Source organism: Pseudonaja textilis, chromosome 3 (assembly GCF_049901715.1).
Source record: "Pseudonaja textilis isolate UNSWEBS1 chromosome 3, rPseTex1.2, whole genome shotgun sequence".
NCBI classification, from domain to species: domain Eukaryota; kingdom Metazoa; phylum Chordata; class Lepidosauria; order Squamata; family Elapidae; genus Pseudonaja; species Pseudonaja textilis.
This window is the reverse complement of record NC_141992.1, coordinates 94,805,204-94,827,624: the sequence shown is the minus strand read 5'-3', so window position 1 is coordinate 94,827,624 and position 22,421 is coordinate 94,805,204. Positions and strand designations below refer to the sequence as shown.

Genomic DNA, 22,421 nt, shown 5'->3' with positions numbered 1-22,421 from the left:
GTGGAATATTTAGAACCCTTTGTTTTATAATATATATAGGTACCCCAAAGCCTGTGATAAAATGGCTACATAACAATAGGGAGCTTACAGGCAATGAACCTGGGCTTTCAATTTTGGAAGATGGAACTTTGCTGGTCATTGCCTCTGCCACACCGTACAACAGTGGAGAATATATCTGCACCGCAATCAATGAAGCTGGAAACACAGAAATAAACTACAAGCTGAAAGTTTATGGTAAAGTAACCCTTTTGCTAGGAGTTAGTGTTATTTCATTCTAAGTTTTAGAAAGGGGTAATTGAGGCATAATTAAAATATTGACATTAGCTGTGTAACAATAAAAAGTTAGAAATGTACTAATTTGAACTTGAACATGTAAAAGCCAAATAACTACAAGGGCTGAGAATATTGAAACAAAATCAATGACTTTGTTTAAATATTTACTTATTTGATTGCAGTTCCACCTGAAATCAAAGATCAGGACAAAGTGACCAACACATCTGTGGCCATTAACAAGCCTATAAGTCTGCTCTGTGAGGTATCTGGTGATCCTTTTCCAGTCATCACTTGGTATAAAGATGATGTGCAGGTACACTAAGATGTTATCCATTTGTTTCTTAGATTAAAAATATAATCAAGCTGAAAGCTTGATTTTCAAAATGAAAATGATAAACATTTTGTTAGTCTTTGATATGTTATGAGGCTGGCTGCATTTCAAACATTTATGAACAAAAACCGAGTTTCACATGAGTGGATTATTATTTTGATGCAATCTCACATAGGAATAATACTGAAAATAATATTTAACCCAGTGTGGGATTCAATTTTTATTACTACCAGTTCTGGGGCGTAGCTTGGTGGGCGTGGCAGGGGAAGGATACTGTAAAATCTCCAGTCAGAGGTGGTATCTGCCAATTTTCCGAACTACTCAAAATTTCTGCTACTGATTCTCCAGAACTGGTCAGAACCTGCTGAATACCACCTCTACATAGTATAAAAATACATTCCTGTCAGAGTTGTAGGCTTTCCATCTAAAAAAGGATTCCCCACCCCACCCCACCCCCAAAAATAGATCAAGGCAAGATAAAATTTAAGTACATAAAGTGTGCATCTTGATTCCAACTTCTGCTAACCTATATTAATGGACTTTTTCCTAAATTCATTTTGGTATCTCAAGAATAGGTTGAAGGGATTAGAGGGGTTGTTGTAACTCCAAAGAGTAATAGTCTCTTCAAGACTGCTGCCTTCATATTTATCCCATTAAAAGAGTAATACAAGAGACACTGAATTAGACAACATTCTTCTTTGTTCACTGCTGCTTCCCTGGAAGAATCTATCCTGTCAAAGCCAGAAGTTTAAGGTATTTTCCAAAGTAGGAATTAAGTTATTTAGCTTCTGTTATTACTCCTGGTAGCAAGGTATGCTATAAAACTTGTCTAATTAAGCACAATTATTTGGGATACTTAGCAGCTATAACCTCAATTATTACTGAACCTTTTCAGGTTCTAGAGGGCAGCAGTTTGCAAGTTCTGGAAAATGGAAAGTTGTTGAAACTTCTTAAAGTTGCAACTCATGATGCTGGCCAGTATTCATGTAAAGCCACCACTATAGCTGGGAGTTCGGAGAAATTTTTCACTGTAGATGTGCAAGGTTGGTACTCTTGAATATGATTATGATATGAAATTAAATATGAAGTGTCCTTGGCTGTTCAGAAATATATGCTTACAAGCATGAAGTACTCAGTAGTAAATTAACTCTCAGTCTTTAAAATATATTACAAATAACCAACTAATCTTATTATCTTGCATTATTATTTTGAGGTGATATGAACCTGTTAAAAGGACAAGAGAGCAACGAAACAGCACACTTAAATCTAAGAGAATTAATGCAGATTAATTGTACTTCCTTTGTATAGTTTTTAACCCTGAATATTTGAATTGATATGAACCTTGAAGTAGCATTATTTAGGCTTTTAAATTATTTAAATACTCTATTAATCATTCCTAAAACTCTAAAACTAGCCAGTTCTATGAACCACTTTTTCCGGTTCACTGGTCCAATTCATTCCTTTTATTAATGATGCTGTATATCTCACTTATAACAACCAGTACAAATCATGTGTTGCAGTTAATCCCAAAATTATCATCATTCAAATGTCAACCGAGAATGAAAATAGCTTCTCACAGTGAAATGCTAATATGGATACTATAAACTGGTATTTAATATGTATTTGGGGTGTGAAAAGAAAGCTTATTTTCAGGATTAGCTTCTACTTTTCGTTTCCTAAAAGCATTTTGCAGTATTTTAATAGGGTTTCCTATTTAATTATTATCCCTTGTTGTTGTCTCTTGTTGTCCATTTCCTCTAGTCCCACCTATTATAAGAGATGCTGGACCCAATGAATTTTCAGTTATCCTCAGCCAACAGGCAACTTTAGAATGCAAAGTCAGTGGGTCTCCTTTTCCTACCGTGCAGTGGTTCAAAGATGGCAAGTAAGGGCTAATTCTTAAACTTTTCTAACATGACTTATAGACAAAAAAAATAAGAAGCTTGCTTCCTCTCAATATAGTAAAGTCAGTGTCCTTTTCTTGTCTTAAGAATTAATTTAAGCCAAAAATTCATATGAAGATCACAAGTCTTGGAACCCCGTTAGCTTCTATGCATAGGGTATTTTCCTCACATTATCATTTTCTAGATGAAATGTTAATGAAATTGAAAGAATCTTGTATATCCTGTTCTATAGTTCCAAAAAATGCATTCCTCAGGATTTCCCACAATGTAAAATTTGATATTATTTTTCTTTGTAGTGTACCTGTCAGTACACTATATTTCCAAAGCTTTATTTACAAACTTTTATTAAATTGATGCCATTTTAAGGTGTTCCCCCCCCTCCCAGGCCCCTCTTTTTAGGTGACCCTAATATTGAGGTTTTGGACAAAGGGCAGATTCTTCAAATAAAGAGTGCTCGAAGTGTGGACAAAGGACACTACCAATGCAGCGCAACCAATTCTGCAGGCAAACAGTTTAAGGAACTCAAACTCATAATCCACAGTAAGTTATTACAAAAATACATTGCATATCTGTTTAAGGTTGTGTTGATGATAAATATGACAGAGGCCCTTGTCTCCCAATTTATTGTGTTCTCATAAAAAATAAATCAAAATGTTCCTTCCATTTACAGCATTTATTTATTCATTCATGTGTGCCTTTAGATTCTTTTTATTGTATAAACCAGTGGTTCCCAAACTTTTTCAGTCCACTGCCCCCTTGGTGATACAAACTAATCTTCGGTGCCCCCCATCCAGGGGTGGGATTCAAATTTCTGTGGGTGTGGCCTAATTTGAGGGTGTGGTTTGCTGGTCACTTGACTGGGTGGGTTTGGCCAGGTGACTGGCAAACCAAATACAAGTGGTCCTCACTTAATGACCGGTTGTTTAGCAAGTGTTCTAATTTATGACTGGCCTCCCCAGAGCTACTTGACCAGTTTTTGGAGTTTTGACAGCTTTAGATCAGGGGTCTAAATCCCACACCTGCCTGTGTGTGAGAGAGAGAGGGAGAGAGAGAGGTTGGATCAGATCTCTCTCTCTCTCTCTCTCTCTCTCTCTCTCTCTCTCTCTCTCTCTCTCTCACACACACACACACACACACACACCAATGCCAGAAAGCCACCATCAGTCAAAATTCATATTAGTGGTCTCTGGGATTTAAAATTATGAGTTTGTTGGTCCCTGAGGTCCAAAAGTTTGGAGACCCCTGATCCAAAGGGATGAGCCTGAGAGAGGGAAAAAGAGAGAGAAAAGAAAGAGAGAAAGAGAGAGAGAAAAGAAAGAGAAAAGTGAAAGAAAGAAAAAGGGACAAAGAAAGAGGGGGGGGGATGGAAGGAAGGGACAGAAAGAAAAAGAGATAAAGAAGGAGGGAGGGAGGGAGGAGAGAGATAATGAGATATCTATTCTAGTCCAATCACCTGCTCCAGCAGGGTTAGAAGGGAGTGTGAGTGTGTGTTCTCCTTGTAATTTACCAGTACATTTTGGTTTTGCCTTCTTCAGAATTGGCACTGTAATACATTGGGGAAAAATAATTTTTAGGGTGGAGATCTGGTCCAACGGATCCTGTTTAAAACCTCAACAAAATGTGAGAGCTTCCTGATAGTCCTGACCATAAAACCTTTAATAGAAGCCAAAGAGGTTTCAATGTGCTGGCAAAGATGTTTCAATGTGCAAAAGGGCCTCAGTCTAAACTAGGCCTCATTCAATCTGATGCATCTCTCTCTCTCTCTCTCCCTCCTTCCCTCCCTCTCAGACTGGCTTTGCTCTACTTTCCCGATGTGCCTGCGGGGCCGGCGCTTCAAACATGGATGGAGAGAGAGAGAGAGAGAGAGAGAGAGAGAGAGAGAGAGGCAGGTAGGTAGGTAGGCGGGAAGGCAGGCAGGCAGGCAGGCAGGCAAGCAGGCAAACAGACAGACCTTTTGGATGGATGGATGGATGGATGGATGGATGGATGGATGGATGGACGGACAGAAAGAATGCAACAGAGGCAGCACTTTGGGAAAGCAGTGGCAGCGGCTTTTCCCAACGTGCTGCCACATTTGAGGCACCAGTTCTGGAGCATTACTACAGACAATGGGTGAACCTGCAGGGCCGGCACCTCGAACGCCCTCCTGCCACCTCTTAGTGTCCCCAAGGGGGGTGGCAGAGGGGGGCTAAGAGGCAGCAGAGGGGCATTCGAGGTGCCGGCCCTGCAGTTTCACCCATTGACTAGCACCGCTCTGGAGCCAGTGCCTCCAATGCGGAAGCGGTGGCACGTTACATGCTGCCACGGCCGCATTTGACATGCTGCCTCCCTGCTGCCTCTTAGCGCCCTTCTGCTGGCCCCCTTGAGGATGCTAAGGGGTGGCAGGGGGGCATTCGAGGCACCAGCCCTGAAGGTTCACCCATTTAATAGCACCTCTCTGGAGCCAGCGCCTCAATGGGTGAACCTGCAGGGCCGGCTGGCGCCTCGAACGCCCCCCTGCCACCTCTTAGCACCCCTCTGCTGCCCCCCTTGGGGACACTAAGAGGTGGCAGGGGGACGGTGCATTGAACGCTGCCACGGTGGCACATAAAACATGCCACCGCTTCCGCATTGGAGGCGCCAGCTCCGGAGCAGTGCTACAGTCAATGGGTGAACCTACAGGATCGGTGCCTCGAATACCCCCCTGCCACCTCTTAGTGTCCCCAAGGGGGCCAGCAGAGGGGTGCTAGGAGGCGGCAGTGGGGCAGCGCATCAAACGCGGCCATAGTGACACGTAACATGCCACCGCTTCCATATTAGAGGCACCGGCTCTGGAGCGGTGCTACAGTCAATGAGTGAACCTGCAGGGCTGGCACCTCGAATGGCTCCCTGATGCCTCTTAGCACCCTCCTGCCAGCCCCCTTGCCTCTTAGCACTCCCCTAAGTCATCCCACCGCTCCCCAGGGGGTGGTACCACTCACTTTGGGAACCACTGGTATAAACTATAAAATTGATCACTATAAGAAATAATGCTTAAAACAAAAACACAGTTATCAATAAAAATGCTAATTGTTATACCAGAGGTTCTATTGCTATAATAGATCTTTAGTCTAAAAATCCATTGTATTTTTTTCATTGGGAAAATTTGGAGTTGGAACTTCAAAAATGGACTTCTCAGAGCTGATTTTATCTGTTCTTTGGTGATTTGTTTCACTCCCAGTTACTGGAAGGTGGCCTTTTTCTTCCTCTGGATTTAAGGTGGAAATTTGAAATTAACCAATTTGTCCTCTGGACAGTCCTCTTCATGATCAAGCTGCAGAAATGAAGGTTTCTCAGATCAGTTGTGTCCAGAAGGGGTGTGTTTTCATTTGCAACTGTGTGTAGTGTAAATTTATGGACATTAGTACTGTTCTTTCTAACTTCCAAAACACTTTTTGGATTACAATTTCTTCTTCAGTTAAACAGGGACTTTCTTCAGATACAGATAAGTGTTTCTTTTTGGTGATTTAAGTTATTTCTGGAATTATAATATTTAGAAACGTTTGAGCATTTTACTGATTTTTGTTTACCTTGCAAAAGGTTTTTAAATCTAAAGAGATTAAAATCTTTAAATGGAAAGAAATAGCTTTTCTTTTTGAAAGAGAGAATAGAAAGATCATTGTATAGGAAAGTTGTCCTGTTTACATAATAATTATAAAACAAAATCTTGAGGGTGGATTATCAGAGCACAAGAGGGATACTTTAAAAGAAAAGTTTTAAAGGAGCTGGCAGAGGTCATCTCAGAAGCATTGCACCATATTTTTCAAAAATCCTGGAGCACCGGGGAACTACCAGGGGATTGGAAAAGAGCTGATGTGGTTCCCATCTTCAAAAAAGGAAAAAAAAAACAGACCCAGGAAACTATATAGACCAATCAGCCTAACATTAATACCTGGGAAGATACTGGAAAAGATAATAAAAAAACAGATCTGCCAACATCTAGAAACAAGTAAAGTAATAACTAGCAGTCAGCATGGGTTTGTTAAGAACAGATCATGCCAAACCAATCTTATTTCATTCTTCAACACAGTGACTAAATTAGTAGACCAGCAAAATACTGTGGACATAATATATTTAGATTTCAGCAAGGCATTCGACAAAGTAGACCACAACCTACTTCTTAGTAAGCTAGAAAAAGGTGGAATAGATAGCACCACCACTAGATGGACTTGCAACTGGCTGGCAAACCATACTCAACGAGTAGTCCTTAATGGGTCTAAGTCTACATGGAGGGAAGTAAGCAGTGGGGTGCCACAAGGTTCTGTCTTAGGCCCAGTACTCTTTTTTAGTAAGACCATACCTAGAGTACTGCATCCAGTTTTGTTCACCACATTATAAAAAAGATGTTGAGACTCTAGAAAAAGTACAGGGAAGAGCAACCAGGATTATTAGGGGACTGGAGGCTAAAACATATAATGAATGGTTGCAGGAACTGGGCTTGCCTAGTCTAGTAAAGAGAAGGATCAGGGGAGACATGATAGCAGTCTTCCAATATTTGAGGGGCTGTCACAGGGAGGAAGGGGTCAAGCTATTTTCTAAAGCGCCTGTAGGCCAGACAAGGAATAATGGATGGAAACTGAATAAGGAGAGATTTAACCTGGAAATAAGGAGAAACTTTCTGACAGTGAGAACAATCAACCAATGGAACAGCTTGCCCTCGGAAGTTGTGGGAGCGCCATCACTTGAGACTTTCAAGAAGAGATTGGACTGCCATTTGTCAGAAATGGTGTAGGGTCTCCCACTTGGGTGGGGGTTGGACTAGGGGATCTACAAGGTCCCTTCCAACTCTGATTATAAGTTATCTGTCATCTGTTAAATATTTGATTTATGGACCTGTGAAATGCTTGAACTTTTTAACTCTTTACTGGAACCAGAAGCTATTTCTGAAGATGAATAAATCCCTGTGGAGACAATTGAGATTGATTCACTGGATTTATAAATACAATTTATAAATACAATAACAAATCAAAAGTTGAAAAAAGTAGATTACCTGTTCAAATCGAAATAGAAGAGTTTTGTTGGAGTTACTTCACAGAAACTACAAGTGGATTTAACAGATGATAAGCGGGAGACACTAGAAGAAAACAGGATTATTTGTGGGACTTAAGGATGGTTGGGAGGAAGAAGCAAAAATATAAAATTGATTTACCTAAGTATAGTTAAATAATACCTAAGTATGGTTAAATTTCTATTTCTGGTAATGTTGAATGTTATCTAGATTGGATAGTGTTTCTTTTGGAAATGTCTCATGGAGTAATTGATTAGTTTTTGGATATCTAAATAAGGAGTGGTTATTTTTGGTAATTTTTGATCGTTTTTAATTTCTTTTTTGCTGTTTAAAGATAGGGATTAATATATTGTAGACCTAATGGAAAAGGAAATTATATATTTATGTTAATGAGTATTTTTTGCAATTTACTGGATCTTTGTTGATTAATAAGGAGAATTGAGGATTTAGAGATGGGTTTAGAGAACATGGGGGAAAGTATCAAATGAAAATGTCCTATTTTAAGAGACAGTAATGAGTTGTTAATGAAGCTACTTTTGGACTTTATATCAGAAAGAAGGATTAATAATTAGATTATATGGAATTATAGAAATAGCATAGACTATTGTTGATTTTAAAATAAGAATCTGTCTTCTTTTTTATTTATATTTTCTTGTTTACTTTTTATTGACATTTTTGACATTTTATTGACATTAATAAAATTAAATTAAACATTTAGATATATATTTCTTTATTTGAATCTAGGAAATAATGCCCTCACTGTGTCAAACACAGCTTCAATCCCAAATATTAATTTCTTATTTGACTAGAGCTATTTCCTTTGCAAATATTTTTGAAAAATTAAAAAAAACACAAATATGTTGGAGCTAGAGAGGAATTTAGTTGAAATTTGACAAGTTATCACCAGCAACATTTCACTTTCCCATTTTGTCAAACAGACTCACTTTTCCTAGACTTCAGTAAATATTACATACGTATAGAGCGACTAGATATGGAATCTAATATCATTTGGGCAAAATCTCATTTGATTGATTGATCATGCAATGCAGCCATAAGAACTGTGGATATGAATTGAACCAATGATATTGAGAAGAATATTTAATACTTCACTACAATCTGAAATGTTTCCATGCAGATTTAAAAAAAAAACTTGGTTCCAGTGATGCCACTCACACTGATGAAGATAATTTTTGGTAGGGATAGACAATGTTTAGAAACAACTGGGTAAAAGCACATGAAGAATGCCTAAATCATTATGGTGATTCTTTTAACTGAATCTATTTCTCTTAGTCTGAATCCCCACTTCATGTGTCCTTTTCGATGTTGAATTTTACTGAAAGCAAAACTTTATCTTCCTTTTATGATTAATGAAGGATTAAAGTGGATTGGTAGATCCCCAGGACATGATTCGTGAGGAATAACCTGAGAAAGAAAGGCTGGCAGAAAAGAATAACAGAAATGCACCATACCTGTTGTTTGGCTATAATATAACCTAAGTAGAACAATTTGAATCTTGTATAGTCATTGAAACAAGAGACCAGTAATGGGCTGCCAGAATAGTGAATGATAGGCCATAACTGACATTATGCATGAAGGCTTTATGGAAGTATGGAGATATAAATGAAAGACAGAGGACAAAATGGGAAATAATCTGTAGGGGAGAAAGTGTATCTAATGCAAGCTGATCATATGTTATAGCACTTAAAAATAGAAGTAAACTTGGATGAGGTTGTATTTCCAATTACTTTGCCCAGTGTCTTCAACTTCAAATACAGTCATTCAGAAATTATCTGAGACCCAGATAAATGTTATCTTTGTTTTGTTGACTGCCTTCAAAATTCATATTCAAATGTATTTATTACATCCCTGAGGCCAGATACAAACAAGAAAAATAAAAGAAGAAGAATTTTCAATACTAAATAGCAAGTAACTCTGCTGTTACATTTATACATAATATAATAGATGGGGCTACTTTTAAACCATTTAATTTCCTTCCAAATAATATCTACAAAATGCAGCATTCTGAATACATGTGAATTAATAAAAGATATCAGAAAGTGCTCAACTTCAAGCTCTTTTTCATTCATATTTTTCTTAAATCTTTTCCTTTCCGCATCGGAATAAATGACTGTTCAAATCGGGTATGGAAGTTGTTTAGATTAGTAGGCTAAAGTATCCCCTTACCTACATATGCCATACATTTGAGTACATTTATGGTTTCTTTGCCATTTAATGTGCCTGAAATTATATTTTTAGTGTATGTTATCTTTGAAACTCATCACAGGTTAGGTTTTATTTATTTTTATTCATTCTGGCAGCATAGGTTGTGTTAGCATGAATACATTTCCACCACCAGCAATCACATTTAAGCACTTGTTTATTACATCATATGAGTGTGCTGTGTCATTTATAAGCATCTGCAAATGATTAGTATACAATCATTATTATAGGCTTGAAGAGTACATATTTGCCTAAAGAACAAGGGTTTCTAGTTCTGGGTTTCTAAACATATTGAAATCATCAGGGTGCTGAAGTGATACATCTGGTTTTTAAAATCATAGGAGGTTTCTTGGGTGAAATTTAAAGTTTTTAGTAAAGCTGTTGTTTTAAAGGTACTGAATTGGCTAGCAAATGTAGTGACTATCAAGACAACTTCTTTCTTTTAATTTAAACTGCTTTTACATGTGTATATGTTTTTACAGTCCCTGGCCCTTATAATTGGAAAGATATCATGCTTGGCCAACTGAGATCAAAAGATCTCAAATCTGTACCCTAAATTTTATAAAGACCCTTGGATATATGACTTCTCTGGGACTGTGTGTGCCATATTTTTGTATCATTGCTCTCACTCAATTACACATACATACAGTTTAAGGAGGACATGGATTTGCAACCCTTCCAAATTGGGCATTTCATGTTGATGGGGTAAAGTTAAAAGCAAGCATGGCCAAAACGGAACCCCCCAAATGGGAATGCTGAAAGTGAAAATCTTTAAAGATGCCTGGTGTCTTTTTTCCATAACATGGTTTCCTTTCCATTCATCATGCCTTAATCTTAAAAGAACTGTGTTTATTTCAATTGATTTACTAAGAATTGGAGATAATTGAATAAAACTCTGGGATCCCCATTAAGATCTAGCTGGACAGAGGAACGAACTGCCATTGCTTATACACTATAAGCACCTCTAGTTCTTGTTTTGCAGCTCGAGCCCCACCAGTAAACAAATTGTTATAGTTTAGGACTGCAGAAATCTAAATGACCACTATATGGCAATAATCCAAATTCTAATTCTTAGCTGTGACCTGGTAGCCCTATAGATTTTTGCAGCTAAGTTGGTTGCCCTTTGTTAGATGGACTCTAAAATATTTTGAACATAAAACCCATCGTGAATAGGGATACCTTCTATTATTACCATTTAATCTAATGGTTGTCCAGATTTTTGCAATCTATATAGACAGCTCTAAATATAAATAAATATGAATATTCTGGAATTCCCATACTTGCATGTGTTATAGGACTATGCAGGATGAAACTGATTGGAAAGAAGCATTTTGGGCCTTATGTAAGGGTAGCATCTGCAGCATCTCTGTTCCAATTGAATTCTCAAAAAGAGAATTCATTATTAGCTCTTATTATTAGCAGGAAAAGTGTTGTGCTGGCACAACGACTGAAGTGCTTCTTACAGTTCAATTTGAAAATGTGCAGAGACCTAGAATCTAAATTGTGTTTCAAGGATAAAGTTATTTTTCAGTCCTTAGCTTTCAATATTTTATTATTTTTAAGGAAATGGATGTCCTACTTTCCCTTGAAGAAGGGAGTCTCAGAGTCTTTTGTGAGTCTAGCTCACAAAATGTTAAAACTACATAAAACACAGTAACCATGTATTTTAAGAGAAAATCAATATCTAAAGTTAAAATGCAAAGGATTGGCACTAACTGTCAAATAAAATGTCTCTCCCTCTCTGCTTCCCTCCCTCCCCCCCACATCTATCTATTTATCTATCACATTATAGAGAGTTTCTTTCTTTCTTAGATCTCCCGTTAACATGCTAACTAACTTTCCAAACACTGGAGCCCTCTCCAGGATGTGGACTTCTCATAATGTGTCTGAAGTAGGATAATTTAAGTCTGGTTTCAAGTGAGAATTCTGAGCTGATTTGTTTAATGTTCCATTTGCTTGTTTTCTTTGCTAATAGGGTATTTTGTATATTTGGTTTTTTTGCATCTTACTGTTTGTTTTTCCACTCTTTTTCTACAAAGTTCCACCTACAATTAAAGGAGAAAATATTACCACTGAGGTGTCAGCATTGCAATATAGCATCTTAAAGCTGGAGTGTGAAGCAAGAGGAATTCCAGTTCCTACAATAACATGGTATAAAGATGGAAGCCCAATTATTTCTGGTCCCCAAGCCCTTTATTTGGAACATGGACAATTTCTCCAGATTCCTCATGCTCAAGTCTCTGCTTCGGCTCAATATATCTGCCAGGCAACCAATGAAGCTGGAATGGCTGAAAAAATATTCCAGGTGGATGTCTACGGTGAGAAGTGATATCACTATTTACTATTTGCCACTTTTTCCAGTACTGTTGCAGTGCTGGAGGTTGATTTGTGAAACTTGGTGATTTCTGGTCTTTAAATGTTCTAGTCTCCTCTTGGCTGGTAACTATTTTGCACCTTCTTTTTGCCTTAAGCTATCAGCAGGGTTGATCCATATTTAAGTGAGAGCAGTAGTCACAGCATAACATGGGTGAGAAAGAGGAGAAAGAAACTAGTTCTGTATCATTTTTTCTCACCTGGAGAATGAATTCCATCATTGGTGAGCATTCCTGTAAAAATGTGCCATTGAGATCTTTTCTCTTGCTTGGTCATCCATGTTATACTTTCCATCCTTCTTTCTCAAGAGGTGATCATAGGCATCCACATGAGAGGTGAAGGGGGGAAAACTGATTTAATGTACATCGTGACGTATAATTTGTGACTTTCATACTTCATATTAATGACATCGTTGCTCTTGTGTCATCCTTTTTGAAGGAATCAGAAGATTTATTGAAGATGCTGATGACTTTGTCAGCCTGGTTTTTCTTCTATGGCTATTATCTATATATCTAAATTATCTTTAAACAATGTAAACTAGTTTAACTAAAAGAAGATACCCACACTGCAGTGGATGGATCCATGGAGAACATATATCATTTTTAGCATAAAAGAAAACACCTTAAGCTGAGGAAAGAAGAAAATCAATTGTAACAATGCTTATTTTTTTTCCTTGTGGGGGAAAAAAACCCTCTTTTTTTTCTTCCAGTACCCCCAGTTATTGAGGGTATCAGTGAAACCATCCAAAACAAGCAAGTGGTTGTTGGAAGTTCACTTATATTGGAATGTAATGCAGCTGGCAATCCTCCTCCCCTCTTAACCTGGCTGAAGGATGGAGTTCCTGTAACAGCAAGTGACAACCTCCATGTTGTGTCTGGTGGAAAGAAGCTGGAGATCCTGAATGCTGTTGTGACTGACCAAGGCCAATACGTGTGTGTGGCTACCAGCATAGCTGGGGAACAGGAGATCAAATATAATGTGGAAATCCTAGGTGGGTAGAAACCATGGAATTAAGCATTGTATTTTATTTTAGAAGCTCTGGTAGTGCAGTGGTTAGAATGCAGTATTGCAAGCTTACTCTGCCCATTAACAGGAATTTGATCCTGACAGGGCTTGAAGTTGACTCAGCCTTCCATCTTCCAAGGACCCAGATTGTTGGGAACAATAGACTGACATTATAACCACCCAGAGAGTGTTGTAAAGCACTATGGGGTGGCATATAAGTCTAAGCACTATTGCTATTTGGTTTTCTTTGTGTTTTCAAAGAATGTGGAAGTTACATATTTATATAAGCAACAGCACTTAGACATATACACAGCTTCATAATGCTTTATAACCCCTATAAGCAGTTTACAGAGTCAGCATATTGCTCCCAACAATCTGGGTCCTTATTTTACTGATCTTGGAAGGATGGAAGGATCGGTCAATCTTGAGCCGGTGAGAATCAGACTGCTGGCAGTGAGCAGAATTAGCCTTTAATACTGCATTCTAACCACTGTACCACCATAGCTCTTTGTACACAATTTCTGCATTTCCAGTCCATATGACACTTGAGATGACAATTTCTTAGCGACTGATACTTCTGTTCCTTCTCTACATTTATCTAAAGCACCACTGGAATGCAAACTTTGTAGAAATATTGCAGTTGGTATTTTCAGTTCAAGTTAGTGCAAAATCTGTACATAACAAAAGTTAAAGGGTAATTTGTTTGGAATTTAGAAAAGGAATAAAAAAATATTATTAAGTGGTGATCTGATATTATCTTGAAATTGATTCAAATTTTACCTATAAATATGTTGATTATTATATAAAAAAAGAATAGTATTATACTGTTAGACTGACACAGTTGCAACGTGAGTTTTGGATTTTTCCCTCCAGCTGCAGTTACAATCTTGTAATATTTTTTAATTATCAGGAACATTTTTATTAGGGAAGGTGTAATGGTATGTAGGGATGACCTTGAGTGACAGGGGGAAGAGTCACAGGCTAGACAGTGGTCAGATAAATAAAATCTGAGTGTGAAGGAGGGATGCAGGTGGATAAAGCATCTCAGAAAAGACCTTCCCTAGTTTTTAGGAGACTAAAAGTACTTTCAGACTTTCAAAATTTTGTTACTGTAACCTTGTAATAAAGGTAATGTTTTTATCCACCGTTGTTATTTCTTGCCTGGTCTACTGTACCTCCCAGAGGGATGGAGGGGTGGGATCAACATTGATGTGAGCCACAACAAGGGAAACTGTGTTCTTGTTCTTACAGTGTTTGGCATGTTAACAAGCCTCCATGCCATTCTGTAATGCTTATAAAAAATGACCCCTGCAGATAATGAGGATTGGATGTAGGTGCTCTAAATCTGAATGCACAATTTGTTCAAAGAAACATTGTAACACACCAGAAAGAGCGAGGATAATAGAAGAGATATTTGAAGATTATTTTAAAACCTGTAAATATATTTTGAAAATATTTCTACCTAGGATTCACTTTCCCTCTCTCTGCCCCCCCCCTCTTACTCCCAGTTCCACCAAGTTTGGAAGGAGGAAATGAATCTTCAGACCACATTGTGATTTTCCACAGCCACCTAGAGTTGGAATGTCCAGCAATAGGAACACCCCTGCCGATCATCACGTAAGAGATTATAACTCAATTAAAAAAAAAGTTCACACCGGAAATTTGGATGAAAGTAAAGTTACCAAGAAACCCCATGATATTTCATAAAAGATTTTTAAAATAAAAAAATTGCTATAGGAGATTTAATTGTCACATGTAGAGTTACTTCCTGATGGGTAGTATTCATGGCTGGTGACATTTCATGGAAGGGCAAAGCAGTCCTGAGGAATCTATTATTTGTTTTCCTTAACCTGGGAAACAGGAGAACAATTTATCCCACAATGCTAATCTCCTAATCCCTTGAGAGACAATCAGTTATATATTGCCCAAGAAGGCTATGCTGTGATTGTCTGTTGTTTCTCTGCAAATACTATAGATTCTCAATGCACAATTGTCTGCAGTCCCCTGGTAACTTCAGTAGTCTTAGCAATGCAGCTATATTCTGCTCTGTTTCAAAAGTAAAAAGAAGAAAAAATTGGGCAACTGAAAGTATTATCATCTAGAAGTGCCTTTAAGCCTTCCAGTTAATCTTGAATATTCAATTTTTGGTAGTTGTTCAGTTTTTGTTTCTCTGCCGCAATTATACAGTGTTACTATAGATGATGAAAATACTTTCGGTGTTATGCCTTTACTGTCTAATGAATTCTTCCTGTTTCTCCTTCCTGCTCTTCTTTAATGTCTAGAAAAGCATTAAGTGAAAGAGATTATTTTTGGAGAAGTAATGACATGAGTCCCTGGGTAAAATGGATTCAATGTAAAGCATGCAGAATGAACTGCTCAACTCACTAGCAAAGACGAATGGAAGTTAATTTCCATAGACCTGGTCATTTCAGGGGTTCAAACAGCTGCCACCCCACTTCCTTCTATACTACAAAGAGGTTGTATGGTCAAAAGATGAGCTAGTACTTTCCAATAAGATTTTATTGTAATATCTTTGCCTGGTTCAGATTTCTGTCTTTTCCCATTATCACTGCCAGCATATATCTTTTCAGAAAAAAAATAGGTTAAAGTAGAATTATAGTAGGATGCTTTTTTAATGATAGTCCTAGGGGATATATGGCAGCACCCATGAATCAGTATCATTTAATAGATGACAGTCCAATCTCTTAATCGTGGAACTGTAACTGTAATCTTGACACCTGGAACTGTAAGCATTCCAATTTATGCCTCACAATCTCTTCTTTATACAAAATAAACATTTTAAAGATCTGTTTTTCTCCCATCAGATGGTTCAAAAATGGCCAACCTATTGAAGGAGGAGTTGGATATAAAATTTTGCTCAATGGACGCAGGCTTCTCATCTCTCGGGCTGAAGTATCTGATGCAGGCCATTATCAGTGTATAGCCACCAACAAGGCGGGCGAAAGCAAGAAAGAATTTGATGTGATTGTGCATGGTGTGTTATTTCTGTAGGAAAGGAAAAAAGGGGGAATGTTCGGGTTATACCTTTCTATGAAACAGTTTAAATATGTTATGGTTTGCTGAGGACATAGCAAAAGAATTTCAGGCTTTGAAATGGACTTAGAAGCTTTGTGTTATTTATGAAAAAAAATTGAATACAAGTTATTCAAGTATATGCTAATTGTTCTAGGTTACTTTAGTACACAAATATTAAACCCATTCCTGCATTAATTTTATTAATCTTTTCATAAAACTTTTATTAGGTATTTGGATGTTGAACAAAACTCAGATATCTTTCTAGTCTTTCCTTCTTGCTATTATTTCTTTCTGCCGCTGCTCCGTGGATTTATCCAATATGCCATGTTTCTTAACTGTGGCAAGTTTAAGGTGTGAGATTTCCAGAATTCTCCAGTCATCTGACTGGGGAATTCTGGGAGCTGAAATCCACACATCTGAAAGTAGCCAAAATTGAGAAACTCTGTACAATGTTCCATTGTCATAGCTGTCATTTTCCCCATCAGTATCATGCTGTTATGGGGCAGGGAAAGAATATGTTCTGGATGTGACAAAGGAAAATAAATACCCAGTTGCTATTTTTCAGTAATTGCTGCATATTTAGTGAATATTTTGTCTTGCATTATTGTTTGCTAATTAGAAAAAGATAGCTTTCACTGGTTCCTGTATAGATAGTTGGATAATTCGTAATAATTCATTCAGAGAAATAAAGTGTATTGCATAAGCTTCTTGACTTACAAACTTATGAACATATGGAGAAGCCTCATTACTATCTTCTGCATAAAATTCTGTCTTGATTCTTTTGCACAGTCTCTCCAACAATCAAAATGAGTGGTCCTTCTGAAAGATTTGTGGTGATGCACAAACCAGTAACCCTGCAGTGTATTGTTAATGGCATACCAATCCCTTCTATCACATGGCTAAAAGATAATCAGCCTGTAAATACTGCTAGAGACAACATTGGAGTAAGTAAAAAAGACTGAAATCATTTCAGTGTTAAATAATATTGTAAAGGGAAACATTTCCTGTGTTCATCTTTTGAGCAGATATTTGATTCGACATGATCAAAACTCTTCTGAAGTAGGGGTTCTTCCCTATCTTTTTTCTAAAAACATAAAAAGAAAAACAGCCTTTCAGAATTCTTTGTGGCAAGACCCCAGTTGACTAATACATTTTCCCTCTCCTGACCAGTATGTGCACCTCTTATAGGATCAATTATAAATCTGTTTTATTCCAGCAAGCCTTTGGCCCCACTGGGTGGCTGGAAGGACGGAGGGATGGGTCAATTGGCTGAGGGCATTCTTTCAGGAAGAGAGGCCAAGAGCAAGTATTTTATGCATGCATGCTTGTGAAGGAAATGACTTCGGACTGGCAGTCAGATTAATAGACAAAGAAGGCGCACAAAGGAAATTCTTAATCTTTATTTACATCCTACTGCCCCTTGTGGCCAAAAGGTCATGAGATGCTGTAGAGTCAGTGCTACTGGATTGTATATCCAACAACTGTACATGTAATTGCTATGAATGCCCATATAATTTGAAAGGAGATACCAGTGTTTATTGTTTTTGCTTATATTATGATAGAAATCTCATTGGTTTGTTCATCATAATAGAGGAATCTTTCTTTTTGTTTTGTTCTGGAGCAGCTGGAATCTTTAGGGCGCATTTTGCAGATTGCCAAGACCTTAAAAGAAGATGCCGGCAAATATACCTGTACAGCAACAAATGCAGCTGGTGAAGCCCAGCAATCCATTTATCTGAATGTATATGGTAATGACTTCTCATTAGCAGTTTAGTATTGCCCATTGATTGCTAGTTATACCCATCATGCTGTGTGCCCAATTTCATGCTCAATTTTAGTATTCTGTAAGTATCCAGAGCAGGAAACTTATTTGGACATCCGATGCCATAGAATAATTTATCTGATAGCTGGGGTCTTTCCTTAATCAATTATAAAACAATGCCTTGAAATGTCTCAAGAGCATCAAAGATCAGAGTATTTTCAATGTTTCAAGTACAACCCAATAAATTTGTTGAGATGTATTACATTTATTATTGATGTATATAATTTAAGCCCTATCTTAACATTCAAAACTGTATAAACTGTATTTTATATGTATACACCCTTTCTGTAAAACCTGATAATTAGAAGTTAAAGCCCTGTGAAGAGCAAGTCCAGTTAAGAACCCTAGCTTGAGGTTTTGATCTTAGAATTTAGGAGACCTGGTATAAGAAAGTAAACAAATTGCATCATGGTATTCAGGAACCTTTTCGGGAAAGACAGGTACCTGAAAACTTTTAAAGTGCCAAGGATGTAAAGAATCAGTATATTGATTGTTCAAGAAGTTATGATTAAAAGTATAAGATGTAAATAAATTGGTTAGTATATAGTTTTTGATTCTTTAGTATTGCTGATATTCCATGAAGTCAGTTGTTATTGGGTAATCCACTGAAGTAGAATGTGCTAATCTTAAGTAGAAGATAATTTTATTTATTTATATTTTATTTTTCTAGATCACTCATATCTTTCAATTTTACTTTTAAACATTTGTCAGCTAAGCCTTAGTAAGTTCCACCAGTTACTTAGCAATATCTACTTTTGTTTAGACTTGAACAAATCATGCCAGGAATCTTGTCTCTCAGCTCAGTAATTCCCAAATCCAATAAATAAAGTCAAAGTTGAGTTTTGCCATCCATCAGAGTGTTCTGATTCTGAAGTACATTGGGAGATATAAGGTACCACAATTTTAGAAAGATCCTGGATAAGATAGGAGAAATCACTGCATTATTATGGCTACTCTGTAATTAGAAACATATTGCTTTATCTGTAGGGCATAGCTAGGCTATTTTTTGAGTCATACTAATCATTTACTGTAGATTGTATGAACATACATCTATGTTGGAAACTTGTAAACTAAGTACAGAGAAAGTCTGGGTACAATACATCTAAATAAAAGTAACCATAATTTTCTCCTCTTTTTTTTCCAGAGCCACCTAGTCTGAAGGATGCAGGAATGGTAAGAAATGAGACTGTAATTGTGAACAATCCAATTCAACTAGAATGCAAGGTGTCTGGAAATCCTTTGCCAGGTATATATATATACTCATAGCAATTTATCTTCTCTCATAATGAAAATCGGTTATGCAGAAATTTTCCACCTATTGTCTTTTCACTGAATTCCACATAGAATAGCACACCTCTTTCTTACAAAGGATCTTAAGTTTGATGTTTCACTGAACTGTTGTGAATATGCATGTTTTTCTTGTTAAGTAAAGGTGCTAAGTTTGTTTGGAATATAGTTTGTTGTAGGTTTAACAATGATTTTAAAAATCCATAGACAAAGCCTTTTTGCAAAGGAAGCTGAAGCATGTGAAAGAGCATGTTAACTGAAAGAAGCTGATTAGGAGAAAAAACTGGTGTCAGGATTCCGACACTTAACCCCATTTAAATCATGAGTTAACACCTGGGCTCTCTTGAGATATATTACCGACTGGCATGTTGGCCTCATGCATTCATGCAGAAACTACCTTAATTTATTGCTTAAGCCTGGGACTTAGTTTAATTCTATGGCAAGGAAACTTTCAAAATAGAATTATTACTCAGTATGTGGTATGACCTCATCTTTTTTTTTTATTGTGTGCAATCTAATGAAGTTCAGGAATGAGTTTGAAAGAAGGATATTGGTTGTGCTGATTGATTTTGATACTGCTTTGGAGAAAGCAGTAACAAAGATGAATATCTAATATTTCAGTTTGTGAACTAAATCCATTAATACAGCTAGAGAATTCTATTGTCTGTGGGATTTGATCTGTAATGACACATCTTCACATGCAAGTTATTATTTCATGCTAAAAAAAGCTTGTGTGCTCCCTTTAAATATGTCTTCAACTCCACACCTTTCCTGTGACAGAGGAGGGAAATCTGTATTTCACCTGAAATTTAGAATAGAATAGAATAGAATAGAATACTTTATTGGCCAAGTGTGATTGAATACACAAGGAATTTGTCTTGGTGTAAATACTCTCAGTATACATAAAGAAAAGGTACCTTCGTTAAGAATCAAGAATCATAAAGTACAACACTTAATGATATAGGGTACAATCAACAATCAAATCATACTAGGAAACAGTCAATATAAATCATAAGGATACAAGCAACAAAGTTACAGTCACAAGTGGGAGGGGATGGGTGATAAGGAGTGATGAGAAGTTTAACAGAAATAGTAGTGTACACTTTGTAAATAGTTGAACAGTGTTGAGGGAATTATTTGTTTAGCAGAGTGAAAACTGTTCTTGTGTCTAGTTGTTCTGATGTGCAGTGCTCTATAGCATCGTTTTGAGGGTAGGAGTTGAAACAATTTATGTCTGGGATGTGAGGGGTCTATAAATATTTTCACAGCCCTCTTTTTGACTTGTGCAGTATACAGATCCTTGATGGAAGGCAGGTTGGTAGTAATTGTTGTTTCTGCAGTCCTAATTATCCTCTGAAGTCTTTGTCTGTCCTGTTGGGTTGCAGAACCAAACCAGACAGTTATGGAGGTGCAGATGACAGACTCAATAATTCCTCTGTAGAACTAGATCAGCAGCTCCTTGGGCAGTTTGAGCTTTCTGAGTTGGCGCAGAAAGAACATTCTTTGTTGTGCTTTTTTGATGATGTTTTGGATGTTAGGTGTCTTGAAACAACCTTGAGTGCTATGGTAGCAGCTTATGTGGGCAGTCCTATAAATATGACTCCACAATATCCAAATGAAATACGAAGGTACTGAAGAAGAGAGCAAGAATAGGTGGACCATGAACAATGCTTTAATAGGCCATTTTGTAGATAATTAGTATGTACCCTGAAACTGTTGGCAACTTGAGAGTGAAAAAGAATTCCTCTTTAATTTTGTCTTCCTCACCGTCCCCACATTTGGAGTGGAGTAAGCAAAAAATACTTTTTAATCCCTCACTTTTCCTAATATTCCTCCTGCTCTAAATTATGAAGTTTCTGTACTTTATCTGGGCATCTGTCAACAATGTAAGTGGTCTTGGAATAAAAAGTACTGTAACTTGAATGTTTCCTTCCAATAAATTCTTTTATAGTACTAAATATCTCTTATTTTATTTCACAGTTGTCACATGGTACAAAGATAACCTTCCTCTCATCAATATTGCTGGCATCACTTTCTTGAACAGAGGGCAAATTGTCCAAATAGATGCAGCCCAGATCTCTGATGCTGGGATTTATAAATGTGCAGTGACAAATGCAGCAGGAGTAGCTGAATTATTCTACAATCTTCAGGTCCATGGTAAATCCTGCTTCTCATAACAAAGTCAGTTTGGGCAGATAAGATTTATCTGACTTTCAACTGTATGTTTCAGGTTTATTACATGTACTTAGTACTTTTTAAGGTCACGTTTCCATACTGATTTGAGTGGAGAGTGGTTGTTTGCAGTATTTGAATAATTCAACAATGGGAAAGCTTTTAATTTTGAAGTATTTGCTTGATGGGGCTCTCATGCAATTAGATTTGGAAGGCAGGTCTCACTATCTCTATTTCAGCAAACTGACAGAAGTATTTAAGTGTTGCTATTGTAGAAATCACAAAGTCCACAATAATTTCAGACCAACTCGAGAGGTGGTTGCAAGGTTTCGGCAGCGGCAGGAATCCGCTTCTCTGCGGGTCCCTGCTGCGCTCGCCGCTGAGGTACCCCCGATCCAACTGGATTTGGGGGTTGTCGCTACCCTGAAGAGATAGCGGAAGATAGAGGAGATCCGGGCAGGGATCTGGGGATATCGCACCCCGTTTCCCCAGCCGGCTAGACTCCTTTTTCCTGAGGCAGTGGAGCGGCTGTCAGAAATGGCAGCCACAAAGAAATCTTCAACCGGATAAGACTGTGCAGGAGGAAGATCCAGAAGGAGAAGTTTTCTTGGCTGAACCGGGACATTAAGTTACTTTTAACACCCTGGAAACCTGACTTTTGGATTGATACATTTGTTTCCAAAAGAAGTTTATAGCGGCAAAAGTGCTAAAAGGAAAGTTCACTCCCCTTCCTTACAGAGAAAGCAAATGAGCACAGAAAAACCTGCTTCTTTAAGGTAAAAAATAAGCTCTTTGTTATAAGTGGGAAGGAGAGGACTAAAAAAAATCTTTAAAAATATGTTGGAGGAGATGCCTGGAAGATTATAAGACCAGCAACTAACTGTAATACGGCTTTAAAATATATTTGGGATTTTGCCCCAGGAGGAAAAACTGCAAAGAGAAGAAGAGGAAATAATTTCTGTCTGTTTGGAT

The 22,421-nt window shown here is 37.4% G+C and overlaps 1 protein-coding gene across 2 annotated transcripts in view; it reads left to right on the top strand.

Moving 5' to 3' along the window:
• The window catches only part of HMCN1 (hemicentin 1), a 253,333-nt gene that overhangs the window by 124,542 nt on the left and 106,370 nt on the right, over nucleotides 1-22,421 (top strand). For both annotated transcript variants that reach the window (XM_087930424.1, XM_026703203.2), the window contains exons 26-38: nucleotides 40-234; nucleotides 456-586; nucleotides 1,500-1,647; nucleotides 2,366-2,489; nucleotides 2,894-3,048; nucleotides 11,794-12,072; nucleotides 12,837-13,118; nucleotides 14,641-14,749; nucleotides 15,958-16,127; nucleotides 16,958-17,112; nucleotides 17,793-17,916; nucleotides 19,135-19,236; nucleotides 21,258-21,434. In XM_087930424.1, the coding sequence (XP_087786550.1) occupies nucleotides 40-234; nucleotides 456-586; nucleotides 1,500-1,647; nucleotides 2,366-2,489; nucleotides 2,894-3,048; nucleotides 11,794-12,072; nucleotides 12,837-13,118; nucleotides 14,641-14,749; nucleotides 15,958-16,127; nucleotides 16,958-17,112; nucleotides 17,793-17,916; nucleotides 19,135-19,236; nucleotides 21,258-21,434 (2,151 nt within the window). The remainder of the gene's footprint in view (nucleotides 1-39; nucleotides 235-455; nucleotides 587-1,499; nucleotides 1,648-2,365; nucleotides 2,490-2,893; nucleotides 3,049-11,793; nucleotides 12,073-12,836; nucleotides 13,119-14,640; nucleotides 14,750-15,957; nucleotides 16,128-16,957; nucleotides 17,113-17,792; nucleotides 17,917-19,134; nucleotides 19,237-21,257; nucleotides 21,435-22,421) is intronic.